The sequence below is a fragment of the Squalius cephalus genome (genome assembly GCF_949319135.1).
Source record: "Squalius cephalus genome assembly, chromosome: 11".
NCBI classification, from domain to species: domain Eukaryota; kingdom Metazoa; phylum Chordata; class Actinopteri; order Cypriniformes; family Leuciscidae; genus Squalius; species Squalius cephalus.
In genome coordinates, this window is record NC_137132.1 from 33,531,814 (window position 1) to 33,547,693 (window position 15,880).

At 43.0% G+C, this 15,880-nt stretch overlaps 1 protein-coding gene and 1 long non-coding RNA gene across 3 annotated transcripts; one reads left to right on the forward strand and one right to left on the reverse strand.

The window, feature by feature from the left end:
- Nucleotides 1-353: 353 nt before the first annotated feature.
- LOC307167253 (uncharacterized protein) lies at nucleotides 354-1,619 on the forward strand (the record flags this gene model as incomplete). Its single annotated transcript, XM_079886239.1, has 1 exon — nucleotides 354-1,619. Exon 1 carries the CDS (start codon nucleotides 423-425, stop codon nucleotides 1,617-1,619), a length of 1,197 nt encoding a protein of 398 aa, XP_079742365.1. The 5' UTR covers nucleotides 354-422.
- Nucleotides 1,620-4,483: 2,864 nt separating this feature from the next.
- LOC307167783 lies at nucleotides 4,484-5,397 on the reverse strand. Of its 2 annotated transcripts, none has more exons than XR_013822868.1 (4): nucleotides 5,351-5,397; nucleotides 5,092-5,187; nucleotides 4,899-4,993; nucleotides 4,484-4,722 (listed from the first exon to the last, which is right to left on the reverse strand). It is a non-coding gene; the product is annotated as an uncharacterized lncRNA (long non-coding RNA). The 2 variants fall into 2 exon arrangements; XR_013822869.1 differs by having other exon boundaries at nucleotides 5,092-5,174; nucleotides 5,351-5,396.
- Between the last annotated feature and the right edge of the window lie 10,483 nt (nucleotides 5,398-15,880).

Here is a 15,880-nt window from a genome sequence, read left to right on the forward strand (position 1 = left end):
TTGAGAATCGGAATAGAAGATAGTTGATGACATGGTAAGCAAGTTTGTTAATATTTAGAAATAAAAGCGCTACATCTGTCATACAGCGCTATTTTCGCTGTGGTGAATCACGTGCCAAGCATGACGCGTCACCATGGAAACATGTGTGTGTGTGTGGGGGGGGGGGATCGTGATCGGCATCGGCTCAACATCGTGATGTCTTGTCAGCCATTGCAATGGATGATGGCATTGTCTATCGGCCCAACCCTACAATGGCTAATTAATTGTTCATTTTAAATTAGTAAGTATTTACAACATTTTTATTAAACTAAATGTAATATTTATCTGAGAGACTGTCAGAACTCTATTACTGTTGTATAGTTTTAAAATGTTAATATTATTTTAGATAATTGTGCAGTTGATCTAATATATGCTACAGAAACATGGGACTTTTAACTATCATTTCAGATGTGATGCTGGAGAATGAGGAGAGTGAAGAGGAGGAGAAACATTACAGTATTTCTTCACTGAAAAGAAGAGACAAGAAATGTTTCACCTGCCGTCACTGTGGAAAGGATTTCATACACAAAGAAAGTCTCGAGATTCACATGAGGATCCACACTGGAGAGAAACCGTTCACATGTGATCAGTGTGGGAAGAGTTTCGCAATAAAATCTTCCTTTAAGTATCACATGATGATCCACACTGGAGAGAAACCCTTCACATGTGATCAGTGTGGGAAGAGTTTCACACAAAAATCTCACTTTAATGATCACATGAGGATCCACACTGGAGAGAAACCGTTCACATGTGATCAGTGTGGTAAAATGTTTTTCAGGGCTTCAGACCTGAAGAGACACATGCTAGTTCATACACAGGAGAAACCACATTCATGTTCTTTGTGTGGAAAGAGTTTTTCACATCTGCAGAATTTACAAGTTCATCAGAAAATGCATACTGGAGAAAAAGCTTTTGTGTGCTTTGAGTGTGGGAAGCCTTTTATTACAGCTTCAACTTTGAAAGAGCACCAGAGAATTCACACTGGAGAGAAACCTTACAAGTGTTCACACTGCGAAAAGAGATTCAGTCAGTTAGGATACCTGAAAACACACGAGAGGATCCACACTGGAGAGAAACCTTACAAGTGTTCACACTGCGACAAGAGATTCAGTCAGTCAGGATCCCTGAAAACACACGAGAGGATCCACACTGGAGAGAAACCTTACAAGTGTTCACACTGCGACAAGAGATTCAGTCATTCACAGAACCTGAAAACACACAAGAGGATCCACACTGGAGAGAAACCTTACAAGTGTTCACACTGCGACAAGAGATTAATTCAGTCACAGCACCTGAAAACACACGAGAGGATCCACACTGGAGAGAAACCTTACAAGTGTTCACACTGCGACAAGAGATTCATTCAGTCACAGCACCTGAAAACACACGAGAGTAGCCACACTGGAGAGAAACCTTACAAGTGTTCACACTGCGACAAGAGATTCAGTCAGTCAGGATCCCTCAAAACACACGAGAGGATCCACACTGGAGAGAAACCGTATCACTGCACTGCATGTGGGAAGAGTTTCAGTCAATCATCTTCTCTACACAGACATACAAAAAACAATCACAGCAAGTAGTTCCTTTTCACTATAAACAAAAATCTTTTCAACAGCCTCCTAAGACTGTAACTGTAACAAATTGTAATAATAAATTCATTACAATAACCTTTGACCATTCACCTTTGTTATCCAGACTTTTTCTTGAATCTACTAAAGCGGTCTTCATCTTTAGCCACCACCATGTCTAACGACCTTCAGGAGATAAAACTATGTTATAGACATATTACTTCAAAATCAACACTTCTATACATTTTTTCTTGCCCATAAGGCAACCAACATCATGGTCCTGATTTAAATTAAGAAGTTTTGTTACTGTCTCCACATCAAATAATGACAATCACCTCATGGTCTCAGCTGGTTCTTGAAAGCCCATTCCCATTAGCTCTTTATCTATAATCTCCATCAGGGTGTTGTCCCCTGGCATAGTTGCAGACATTTGTCACAATGAAAAACAAGCCATGCAATGAATGCGGTTTCTGGTGAGTGGTATGGAGGAACTCACATTTCTGGGTCAGACTGCCGTAACTCCTCACAGCTCATCCCCCCTTAATGATATAAGGATGCTGCTGGCCTCACAGTCATCCGCTCCACTCTCATACCCATCTCACATAACACACCTCCCATCAGGGTAGGCGTGACCCCCTGCCTTAGGTTGCCCTCGTTTGGCCAAAGAGGATCTTACCTGTCGTTGAGTAATCACCTCGTGCACACTGGTAACCGCTCTTCCCCGTAACAGAATCTCTGACCGTTTTCTTCGACATAATCAGTTGTTTTCTAGAGCTTAGGAAAGGTGCATTCAAGAGTCACCAGAGCCATCAGGTTGCCTAATAGTGTTAACACATGGAGACAGGTTAATAACAGCAGTATTTAATCACTAAAATCCATTAAACATCTCCAAATCAGCAAAATCGCAATGCTGAGATTATACTCAGTGAATTTAGTTATCACAACTATTCAGTGTACTGTTATATCTGTAGCCGGAGCCATCAGCCCTGTATGGTGGAGAATAAAACGAGACAAAGAAGTTAAAATAAAATAAAGAAATCACTTCTATCGTTTAAGGTCTGTATTATTATTTTAAAGACTTCTTTAAAGTCATTCAGTTTTACTTTTAAAACATTTACAAATTGCCCTCTAAATGTATAAGATCTGAACTGCCTGTTGCATGATTTCTTTTAACATCTCTGTCTATGATTTTCAAATGAAACACTTTACCTTACTATAAATAGCTTATTATCACACATGACACAGGCTCAGATAACAGCTTTTAGCTGACACTGAATGAGAGAGACTCTGAGGCATTCAGGACTGGTACACTGCACTCTCATAAACTTCTAACATCAAACTTTATCTACCATCTTTTAACTCTAGCCCAGCGTAAGGCATCTTTGCCAGAAATTACATGCATTTTTAAATAAACATAATTTTTATACATTTTTGCAACTCACATTTGTTAGAGTCATTAATTTTACATCAATCTGTATTTATCAATTCACTTATAGAAATTATTATTATAGATCTTTCCTTCAAAAGGATTCCCTAAAAGGGATACTTCAGGATTTAGCATTAAGCTTTGTATTAGTAGAAAACCTGTAGTATTTTCGAATTACCGTGCTTTCCTCCCTCATATCCCCCTGAGATGAGAGATTTATGTATTTTTTGTCTGGAAAAAATCCTCCGATGACGCAAAAATCGTCATTTTACGTCATCAGAGGATTTTTTGGCCAGAGGCTAAAGACTACAGCCAGTAGGGCTGTCCCACATGTTTTCAACCCGCCCATAGGGGGTGGGATCTCACTCACAGAATGTACACATAGTGTCAGCCATCTTTTTTTGGAAGCTAAGCTAGCAGGCTCTTGTTCTGTGGAGAAAGCTGAGAAGTAGGGGTTACCATTCCTCTTTTACCCGGACATGTCCGGCCATCGAGATCGTCCAAAATGTCCGGGATTTGGCTTTTGATTTCTGCAGTTGCCATTCATTGTTTACATGCACACCTTTTGTTTCAATCTAACTGAATTCATTCCGATTGGTGAATCTGAACACTAACACCTCTAACACCTCTTCCAGCAGCTGCCCAGTCTCCAGAAGGTCTCCCATTCAGATGAAGACTGGGTTCAACCCTCCTGAGCTTCAGTGGGAGTGCAGGCAAAGCTTCAGGTTGATCGCTGTTGGCTGGTGCTTCTGGTCTCCTCACCACAGCACTCTACAACCACTGCTGGTTGGCAACAATGGTGACAGTAAAAACAAAAAAGCTTGGGAATCAAGGATGAGTTTTGTGTTAAGTATGAAGCCACCCATCATGCGTTGGGCATTAAGCTTTTTTTGTTTTGATTGTCACCATTGCTGTGATTCATATGCAAAATCTTGATGTCTGTGTGATATCCCAACTTTTTTTTTGTAATTGGTGCTGCTGTTTTACAAGGTTGACCAAATATAACTCATCAAGATGAATGTTTCGTCATCATCAACATGGAGGTTCAGTGATGCTATCATCAACTTGTGATGGGGCAATAGAGGTGTTTGGTTACTGATTTTGACTACGCCACTCCAATTTTGTTTGGGTAGGAGTCCCCAAGTCAATAAAGGGATTTCCCGCGAGGCTATCCAATTAAATGAATAAACTTAAGGCAAGACTGCTATAAAAATAAATACATCGCTTTTATTAAATACATGGATTCTGGTCTCATTCGATTTCTTTCACAAGCTAGCCACGTTTAGTGATACAGGGTGGCAATAGAAGAGACTATGTGGGGTAACAATACTTCAAAAAGAAAATATACACAACAAATGAATAAATACAATACACAACCCAAAAAGAAATTACAAACTTTCTACACCGCACACTGCGTGCACAAATACACACCAAACTTTCATCACCACACGGGTGTATAAATCAAAATGAGTATCTTCCCCCACTAGTTACTCTGTTGGGAGCTGTTGGAAATGACCTAGCTTGGAGTTCACCAAATAAACCAAAAAGAAAATACAACAGATTAATTTTTGGGCCAACAAACAAACAAATAAACAAAATAAACCGATTACAATACCATAATCCTATGAAGAAACTGAAAAATAAAAGGTAGGGAAAAACAGTGGTCATTTGCACTGGATGGATCGAATTCTATAAAGAAAAAAAACAATAAAGCAAAAACACATTCTTATCAAAGCATACAAGTATTATCTCTAGACATAACATCAGTTCCTACTAAAAACCATAGCCCGTACAAAGTAAAATTACAATGTCAATCAATGTTAAAATATACTAGCTATTCCAGAATTACATGAATAATTAGATACCTTATTTCAGAAGACACTGGAAGTACAACTGTCGTTAATGTCCACTGCTCATCTCGTTCAGCATAGCCAATGTGAGGGCTTTTAAGAAAACTTCTCTAAAAAGTATTTATTTGTTTTAATACATACAAAAAGGTTTTTCACAGCTCATTTCGAACAATAAAATAACCTATTTTGATAAAGGACAAACACTCACGTGCAGTGTACTGCAATGGTAACCCAGTGTCCACAACTCATCCAGTCAAACCTTCTCACCATTAAGGTATTTAAACCACACGCCTAAACAAAACAACTTCATAGACACAATGAATGGATTAAACACCCCTGGTCCAATTAAAGCAACACTGATACTCAAAATCGCTGGCTCTTGGCCAACACGTCAAAACCATCATAAAGCATCACCAGTGAGCATTAAAATACTATTCTTAAGACCATAATCTCTTAAACAAACCTACCAGAGCTTGTTCTTCCAGCGACCGACCATGCCAAACAATTCAAGCACTGCAGCCATTCCACCCAAAAGGAAGTGACATATTTAAAGGGAAATTACACCCTCTACTGATACCCTCAGTAGCGCTCTCTACTGACCTGGCTACAAACTCCTGACACTTTCAGCAGTCAAAGAAAACTAACACTAAAAGCACAGGGACGGTCATCAACTGGAGTGCCCTTGAGAGCCACCTGAGGGCACTCCACGTCAGACTATAATTATTCACTCAACTACATTTCCCATAATTCACTTAAATAAAAGCTGCATTTGGATCTCAACCTTCCTGTTTCAGAGCAGTTCGTGACAGAAGACTTTGCCAGGAATAATGAGGTAAACCAGGCTTATATGGGGTAAACTAAACAATATAATGAGACACAGGTGAAAGTGATACTCAGGGATGATGAGTCCGGGCAGTGAATTATGGGAAATGTAGTTGAGTGAATAATGATAGTCTGATGTGGAGTGCCCTCAGGTGGCTCTCAAGGTCACTCCAGCTGATGACCGTTACAGGGACCAAGATTGCTAAAAGATTACAGGGATAACTAAAGCAAACACTGCTCACCACAATGCTGATTATGAACCAAATATCAACATCTAAACCTTCATGCTACAATGCATGCTGGGAACTACCGTAGTATAAAAGTCATCCATTGTTCCCAGCAATGCATTGCAGCATTAATCATGTCACCGTTTTTGAGATTCACACGCTGATTCTTGATGTCTGTGTGCATCTAAATACAGATTTTAAAAATGTTATGTGCATGTTTAAAAAGTATCTGATTACCACAGTAGTGTTGAATCTTTTGTTATAGTGGCACAGTGTTTGTAATGCAATATTTGAAATTCTTTTAAAAGATTAATTCACCCAAAAATGAAAATTCCCCAATGATTTACTCTCAATTCATCCTAGGTGTATATGACATTCTTCTTTCAGACGAATACGATTGGAGTTAATTAAAAAATGTTCTCTCTCTTCCAAGCTGTATAATGGCAGTGAATGGTTGTTTCTGTTTTGAAGTTCATAAAAGTGCATCCATCCATCATAAAAATACTCCATGAGTCTCCGGGGGTTAATAAAGGCCTTCTGAAGTGAAGCGATGCGTTTGTGTTAGAAAAATATCAATGTTTAAGACTTTATCGACTAAATTAACTAGCTTCCGGCAGACGCTTACGCAAGTCGACTTGCGCCACAAGAGTAACTTGTGATGTTTGTATGACGTAGACGTAGGAGTAGTTTAGACGCCTTTCGCGGTTCAAACAAACAGGGCTGGGCAACAAACTCAAGCCCCTCCGACATTTCTCTTTAAAAATTGTCGTCTTAAACTTCTAATTCGTGACTGGTGTTTTGTTTTGCTCTATCCTCTGCGCTTCCGCGTTTGTCATTACGTTGTGAATCGGTTCACGGGTCACTCCTCCACCGTAAATCGATGCGTAGGATCGTCTGTCAGAAGCTAGTTATTTTAGTTGATAAATTTTAAATGTGGATATTTTTCTTACACGAACACATCGCATCACTTCAGAAGGCCTTTATTAACCCCCGGAGACTCGTGGAGTATTTTTATCATGGATGGATGCACTTTTATGAACTTATACATTCACTGCCATTATACAGCTTGGAAGAGCCAGGACATTTTTTAATATAACTCTGATTGTATTCGTCTGAAAGAAGAATGTCATATACACCTAGGATGACTTGAGAGTGAGTAAATCATGGGCTAATTTTAATTTTTGGGTGAACTAACCCTTTAATAGTCTAACTGTGGCAAAATGACCGATGTCGGAGTCAGGGAAGATGCAAGTTTTCTAGAAAGCCTCTTGTTTATTTTTCCTTTATATTTTCAAAACGTGCAAATATTTACAGTGTCAGGATAGTCAAAAAAAAAAAAAAAATGCACAACAAAAACTATTCATAAAGAAAATAAATAGGCATTAAGTTGCCAGGCTACGTCTCTCAAGACCCTGCACACTTTACCCACCAGCATTATTATGCGACACAGTTCTTTCTCTCTGCACAGCCCCTCTGCTACTGAGGCCATGGGGTCTAATACAGCCTTAAACTAGCTGTAGCCCCACCCACCCCACCCACTAGATTGCCCCATTGCTAACAAAACAATCATCCATGTAATCACATGAAAATAATTAAATAATAAATCAAACAAGCAAACAACAAATAAACAAACACATACCAAACGTTTCTCCCCCACCAAAATCACATTTGTAGAGAAAAACCCATACAAGAAATAAACACACAAACACCCCTGCAATAATGGTTTCTCCCACCCATCACCCGCGAAACCCCTCTATTTCAACCCAGTGGCACATCCCCTCGGCTTCCCCACGCGAAACCAGGAAGTTGAACCGGAGATCGGGACGGTGGTGGGTTAAGTGTGTACAGTGTTGTAATTACAAAGCTTTTACTAAATAAATAAGAAGTTTGACAGCCAGTGTGTATATTTTCATTACTTGAAACCAAAAGACGTTAATACCGATAGGCGATAAAATGACAATGTATAGTTCGTGTAATATATGCCTGGGATCATGCACAAACATTTGCTATTTAAGAATGCCGGTAGGCCTTTCCCTGCAGCTTAAACAACATTGCATGCTAGCTGGCAATTATGGCAAACTGTGGTAAATGACATTGTAAACAGTGCACCAGTAATAGAACAGCAAACGGCAATGACAGCGATATGACACGGAGAATAGCGGCAAGACAGCTTGAATGTTAGCGCCGGCGTTTGGCTGCCTGCCAGCTTCGTGAGCACGTCACGGCTCAGTTTGTGACATTCCCCCCCCCTTCTGGAGATGCCCCCTGTGGCATCCTAGACAGGAAGTCCGCTGTACAGTTCAATTTTCCAGCCCTGTACAAAACTTCAAAGTCAAATGGCTGAACTGCCAAGAACCACTGTGTGATCCTCGCATTAGAATCCCTTATTTGTCCCAGCCAAGACAATGCTCGGTGATCAGTCTCCAGGACAAATTTGCGCCCAAGCAAATAGTATCTGAAGGAGTCCAACGCCCACTTAATTGCTAGGCACTCTTTCTCCACCGTGGAGTAGTTACATTCCCTTGGCAGCAGCTTACGGCTAATGTAGGCCACCGGTTGGAGTTGTCCACTGTCCCCCTGCAACAGAACAGCCCCCAACCCTCTCTCCGAGGCATCGGTCTGCACCGTGAAAAGTTTCTCAAAGTCTGGGCTGAGGAGCACAGGCTCCTTGCACAAGGAACCCTTCAAGTCTTTAAAAGCTGCCTCACACTCCTCAGTCCAATCAACCTTATTTGGCTGACATGTGCGGGTCAGCTCAGTCAACACCACCGCTTTCTCAGAAAAGTTTGCAATAAAGCGTCGGTACCAACCCACCAGCCCTAAAAAGAAACGCACCTGTTTCTTGGTGGTTGGTCGCTCTGCAGCCATGATGGCCTCCATCTTCCTTACTTGCGCGCGGATGACACCTCGGCCTAGCACAAAGCCAAGGTAGGAAGTCTCTTCTTTAGCCAAGGCACATTTCTTTGGGTGGATGGTCAGGCCCGCCTCCTTCATCAAGGAGAGGACATGCTGTAGATGACGCAGATGTTCCACCCAGCTTGCACTATAGATGATGATGTCATCAAGGTAGGCGGTGGCAAAGCCCTCCGTCCCCCTGAGGACTCTATCTATAAGGCGCTGGAATGTGGCTGGCGCTCCATGCAACCCAAATGGAAGCACGGTAAACTGAAAATGACCAAACGGCGTTCTGAAGGCCGTCAGCTCCTTGCTCTCCTTTGACAAAGGCACCTGCCAGTAACCTTTGCAGAGGTCAAGGGTAGTCAGGAACTTAGCCTTACTCAAACGTTCCACCAAGTCATCAATCCTCGGCATGGGGTAAGGATCAAACTTGGCCTGGGTGTTGACTTTCCTGAAATCCAGGCAGAACCGAAGGCCACCGTCCTTTTTAGGAACCAAGATGATTGGGCTGCTCCACTCACTGAAGGAAGGCTCAATCGCCCCATGCTGTAACATCATGTCCAGCTCCTCCTTCAGGACCGGTAGCAGGCGTTCTGGTACCCGGTAGGAAGATTGTCTCACTGGCTGCTCGTCCTTCAGCACAATCCGGTGCTCCACCACCGCTGTCCGTCCTGGTCGCTCCACAAAGAGGTCTTCAGGTAAGAAGTGACTGAGCTCACGCTGTCGAGCCTGTGACAGATGACTCAGATCCAGCTTGCTCTTCTCGTCACGGCCAGGCAAGTACTGCTCGCTGTACTCCTCCTCCTCCTCAACAGCCCGGATTAGCATTGCAGACACTGCTGGCTCCAGCCTCTCACTCCACTTCTTTAGCATATTGACGTGGAAGACCTGATGTTTCCTGCGCCGGTCTGGCATGTGGACCTCGTAGGTCACCTGTCCCATCTTCTTGGTCACAGAATAGGGCCCCTGCCATTTTGCAAGCAGCTTGTTGTCTGAGCTTGGCAACAACAGCAGGACCTTCTCACCAGGCTGGAAAGAGCGTGTACGGGCTGACCGATCATACCACGCCTTCTGCCGACCTTGCACCTTCCGTAAGTTCTCCTGAGCCATTGCCGTTGCCGTTGCCGCTACAAGCTTCTCCCTCATCTTCAGGACATAGGAGATGATGTCTGTCTTGCCTGAGGTCTCTCCGTCCCAGGTCTCCATTAAAACATCCAATGGACCTCGAACCTGATGTGCATACAGAAGCTCGAAGGGAGAGAAACCTGTTGATGCCTGAGGGACCTCCCTGTATGCGAACAGCAGGTAAGGTAGCCACTGGTCCCAGTCCTTTCCAGTGTCATCCACAAACTTCCTGAGCATGTTCACCAGGGTCTGGTTGAACCTCTCAACTAGTCCATCTGTCTGTGGGTGATAAGGAGTGGTTCTGATTCTTTTTATCCCTAACAGATCATACACTTGCCGGAGGATTTTGCTCATAAAGTTGGGGCCCTGATCTGTTAGGACCTCACGGGGAATCCCTACCCGGGAGAACAGGTGCAACATGGCCGTAGCAACCTTCTTAGTAGTGACCTCTCTCATTGGAAACGCTTCTGGGTATCTGGTTGCATAGTCACATATAACCAAAATGAATCTGTTCCCTGACTTGCTCCTCTCCAGGGGTCCAACTATGTCTATTCCTATCCGTTGAAAGGGAGTGTCCACAACAGGTAAGGGGATTAAAGGGGCATGGGCAAGCCCTTTGCCTCCCGATAGCTGGCACTGGGGACAGGACTTACAGAAGCTCTTCACTTCTCCAAATAGCGCTGGCCAATAAAAACGCTTGCATATTCTCTGCAGTGTTTTCATATAAGCTAAGTGTCCAGCCCACGGTATAGTGTGACCTAGCTCTAGCACCTCTTTTCTGAATTTGTGGGGCACCACTAGCTGAAGTCCTCCCTCACTCTGCCTATAAAGTAGGTTGTTCTGCAAAATGTACCCCTCCTTCCCAAGTGCAGGAACAAAACAAAACCCATCCTCTGCTTTCTTAAACAAGGGGCTCAGGGTGGGGTCTGCCCTCTGCTCTTTAGCCAGATCAACCTTAAAAGTTACGTCCTCCTCTGACAAACTAGGGACATCAACATCCGCCTCTGGCTGTGTGTGAGAAAGTTCTAAAATCTCTCCAACCCTTTGTCTGCGCCTCTCACACCTTTAGTGTATGTGGGCGGTACTGGAATATCCTCTCCATAATAAGGCAATTCGGACAGGTCTTCCTGGTGTTGCTCCCTGGCCATAGCTCTAGTGACTACCCTACACCAAGCAATCTTGCTTACTAGCTCTGGCAGTACAGGAAGATCCTGCCCCAACAACACTGGATAGGGGAGTTTTGGGACTAGTCCTACTCTAAGTAGGAATGTCTGACCACACACTCTAACATACACATCCGCTGTGTTGTGCTCGCTTTGATCACCATGAACACAAAAGACAGTAAGCTTGTCATTAAAGTTCTTGAACTCCTGGGGAATTAGTTCAGCTTGCACCAACGACTGTGAACAGCCTGTGTCTAGGAGAGCTGTGACCAGCTTGCCATTAAGCTCGATGTTAACAACAGGGTCCCTATTCTGCTGGGTCTTAAAGGGTGGGGTGGGATTGGGAACATAACACAGGTGGGTGTACTTAGACTTACTGAGGGGGCAAGAGGGGCTCTTATGACCTTCCCTACCACAATTAAAACATGATACGCCTTGCAGCTTGCCACTATCTGGGGGAAGGGACAGGGCGTTTCCATTGTGACTAGGGGTAGCTTCAAAACCAACTCCTCTATCAGCACCCACAGATTTACCCCGGGCTTGTCTGTCCAGCATTCCAGCATAACGGTAGCTCCTGGGGCCTCTGTGTGCTGCCACAAAGTTCTCCACCAGTTTGGCAGCCTCAGCTGCAGTCGCTGGGTTGTGCTCCTTGACCCAGGTCTTCACCTCTGGATAGAGTACTCTGAGATACTGTTCCAGCACGATAAGTTCCATGAGATCCTCTTTGCTGCTCCGGTCGTACTTGACCCAGTTGCAGAAGAGATCCTTCAGCCGGACGTAAAGCTCTTGTGGCGTCTCCTCCGGCCTGGTCTCCAAGGCTCTAAACTGCAGGCTGTAAGTCTCCGCGTTGATCTCATATTTTTTTAGCACGGCCTCCTTTAAAAGGTCATAGTCCAAAGTGCCCTCCGAATCCATAGCTACAAACGCACTCCGGGCCTTGCCAGTCAGGAGCGGAATGAGATGAATGGCCCAGTCCTCCTCTGGCCAGTCAAAGACTGTTGCGAGCCGCTCAAAGGTGGTTAGGTAGTGCTCGATGTTATCCGAGTCTTCCAGCTTAGCCATCTTTGGTTCATAGCCCCTAGGCCGATGGCTGGGGGTTGATGGGGGCTCAGGCGTAGGCTCCCGTAGGTCCGTTGGAAGCGGTATGGTCCTCCGTTCCCGAGTTACCTCCACATCCAGCTGTAGCTGAGTCACCTGATGGGTGAGGACTTGGAACTGATGGGCTTGCCTGGACGACTCCTTCTCCATCCGCTCATCTCTGGCCCGTTGCACCTCCATAAAGGATTCGAACATCGTTGCCATCCGGTTGATAGCAGGATCAGCTGTGGCGGGATCTGGAGTGGGTTCCGTATGCTCAGTGTCGCCCCCTATCGCTCCATCTTCCTCCGCCTTTTTCTCCCTTCTGGTGGACATCTTGGCTTGTTGTAAATCTTCACCTCCGCCTGACTCCTTATCCCACTTCTGACACCAAATGTGGCAAAATGACCGATGGCGGAGTCAGGGAAGATGCAAGTTTTCTAGAAAGCCTCTTGTTTATTTTTCCTTTATATTTTCAAAACGTGCAAATATTTACAGTGTCAGGATAGTCAAAAAAAAAATGCAAAACAAAAACTGTTCATAAAGAAAATAAATAGGCATTAAGTTGCCAGGCTACGTCTCTCAAGACCCTGCACACTTTACCCACCAGCATTACTATGCCACAGTTCTTTCTCTCTGCACAGCCCCTCTGCTACTGAGGCCATGGGGCCTAATACAGCCTTAAACTAGCCGTAGCCCCACCCACTAGATTGCCCCATTGGTAACAAAACAATCATCCATGTAATCACATGAAAATAATTAAATAATAAATCAAACAAGCAAACAACAAATAAACAAACACATACCAAACGTTTCTCCCCCACCAAAATCACATTTGTAGAGAAAAACCCATACAAGAAATAAACACACAAACACCCCTGCAATAATGGTTTCTCCCACCCATCACCCGCGAAACCCCTCTATTTCAACCCAGTGGCACATCCCCTCGGCTTCCCTACGCGAAACCAGGAAGTTGAACCTGAGATCGGGACGGTGGTGGGTTAAGTGTGTACAGTGTTGTAATTACAAAGCTTTAACTAAATAAATAAGAAGTTTGACAGCCAGTGTGTATATTTTCATTACTTGAAACCAAAAGACGTTAATACCGATGGGCGATAAAATGACAATGTATAGTTCGTGTAATATATGCCTGGGATCATGCACAAACATTTGCTATTTAAGAATGCCGGTAGGCCTTTCCCTGCAGCTTAAACAACATTGCATGCTAGCTGGCAATTATGGCAAACTGTGGTAAATGACATTGTAAATAGTGCACCAGTAATAGAACAGCAAACGGCAATGACAGCGATATGACACGGAGAATAGCGGCAAGACAGCTTGAATGTTAGCGCCGGCGTTTGGCTGCCTGTCAGCTTCGTGAGCACGTCACGGCTCAGTTCGTGACACTAACACTTTCAATCAGTGATAAATCTTGGGATGAAATATGTGATTTACATTTATAGGGCCCTATCTTGCACCCAGCGCAATTGACTTTGTACACCGACGCATGTATCATTCCTATTTTGCACCCGACGCACAGCGGACTTTTCCCTCCACAGACGCACGTCGGTTAACTAAGAGATACACTTGCGCTCCCCGGGGCGGTTCAGCGCAAAGAGGAGGCGTGTTCAGGCGCAAACGTTCCCTCATGCTATTTTGCAGGTTTAGAAAACAATTCCGCTAGATAATCAATGTAGCGTGTGCACAACGCGCATACACTTTAATTCTCTCATCTACACACAGACGCAGCAGGTTTCATTTTTGCAAATCATAGCCTACATTATTACGATAGATAGATAGATAAACAGTTTATTATAAAAGCATACATCTAGCTTACACATTTACCCAAATTATCATACGCCTGTTTAACCAAAGTTAATTTGGGTGTGTTTCTCCATCCTCAACGTCCCTGACGAGAACGTCGGTCTCCTCGGCTGTGAACCGCTCCTGGCGCGCGTCTGGCAAATCCGCCGTTATAATAGGAATCCGCTATAGAACAAGCGCGCCTGCTCTTAAAGGGAATGTGAGATGCCGCTCTGATTGGTTTATTTCACGTTACGCCCAAACCACACCTATGAATAATGAAGCTACTTCAGACCAACCCATTTTAGATTTGCGTCGGGCGCAAGAGTAATTTATCCCGCCGGTATAATAGCAACAGCGCCCAAGACCCGCCCACAGTTACTTGCGTTTTGCGCTTGATTGCGTTTCAGATCGTTAAAATAGGGCCCATAATGATAATGCCATCATCAATAAACACCCAACAGATCACTCAAAATATAGCTTGGCTTTTTTGTATTAAAAACACACTAATGTTGAAGAGTCGAAAGCCCAACTAAAGCAACCACTGATCACCATAATGGTAACTACAAATGTTATTATTTTCAATAAATCATCAACATCTTAATCTCAGTTGATTCTCAATAAGAACTTCTGTAGATATTTGAAATAAAGTCGAAAAATAAAGTCAAACTGTTCAGTAATAAGTGAAGCTGGTAATGCTGTTTTTGTTGTTTAACCCTCCTCTGCTGAGATCTGTTAGTGTTTACTATTCTGGTGGAATTTATTTTTTCTGTTATCTGAGTTTTGTGGGTCACCATTTTGCTGAAGAGTAGAGCCTGTGGTTCAGTCCAGAAGAAGATCAAAAAAACATTGAGAATATGTTGCGTGTCGCTTTATTTAAAAGGCATTACTGTATTGCAGTGGTTTTTAAAAATGTATTTTTTTTTTTCAGTTAAGTTTCAAACATGCACAAAGTATTTGCAGTTTAATAAATAGAAATAAATGCACACTCTATCACTGTCCTGACACTCTTTCTGTGTCTTTGTATTAACAACTTAGAGTCAATCATACTCACAACTAATTAGGCTACATTTTCGTGTAAATATATTTTTCAATATATGAAAAGTGGCAATTCCTTATGTATTATTCAATATATTGTTATTATTTCATATATTGGTCATTATGTTTTCACCATATAATGTATTGATCATAAATACATGGAAATATATTTTCGTTCCGTAAGCGTTATTCCACCATATTTCGCGTTGCACTTTCTCCAATTCTGTATCTTTGGCGTACATTAGAATAGACCAAACACAGCTGTTTAAAATTAAACAGTAAGGATTTTTAAATAATTTAATAGAACATTTTAAGGCAAATCAACATTTATAACTGAGATACAACCCAACGGACAGGGGCCACATTTTGGATTTCCCGACCCTCTTTGTAGAGCTCACGTGACCTAATTAAATATTCATGAGTCGAGTCCACAAACGTATAGAGAGCCTAAGTCCCTCCCCTTCCGGTCGACCACCATGGGACCTTATTTCGGAAAAATATTGTATGGTAGTCAATGGCGAGAGACAACAAATATTTTGATCTCGTTTGAATTGTGCCCTGATTTACACATATGATGTTTGTCAATTTAAAAGATACATTTTAAAGTCAAGAAAGTCGCAGCTTGATGTAAAACTGCTGAGGTATAAGACTGTGAAAATACGTAATTACAAAGACTACAAACCCAGAAGGAGCACATGCGACGTCATACCTTTTCTCTCAATGAATGAAGCTAACTTTACTGAAGCTAACGTCTGTCATGTTTTCTATAGTCTTACATTATAATCGTAACGTTACGCCGTCATGCCCGAGTGTTTTGAGCCAGAATACACACATACGAGCAACG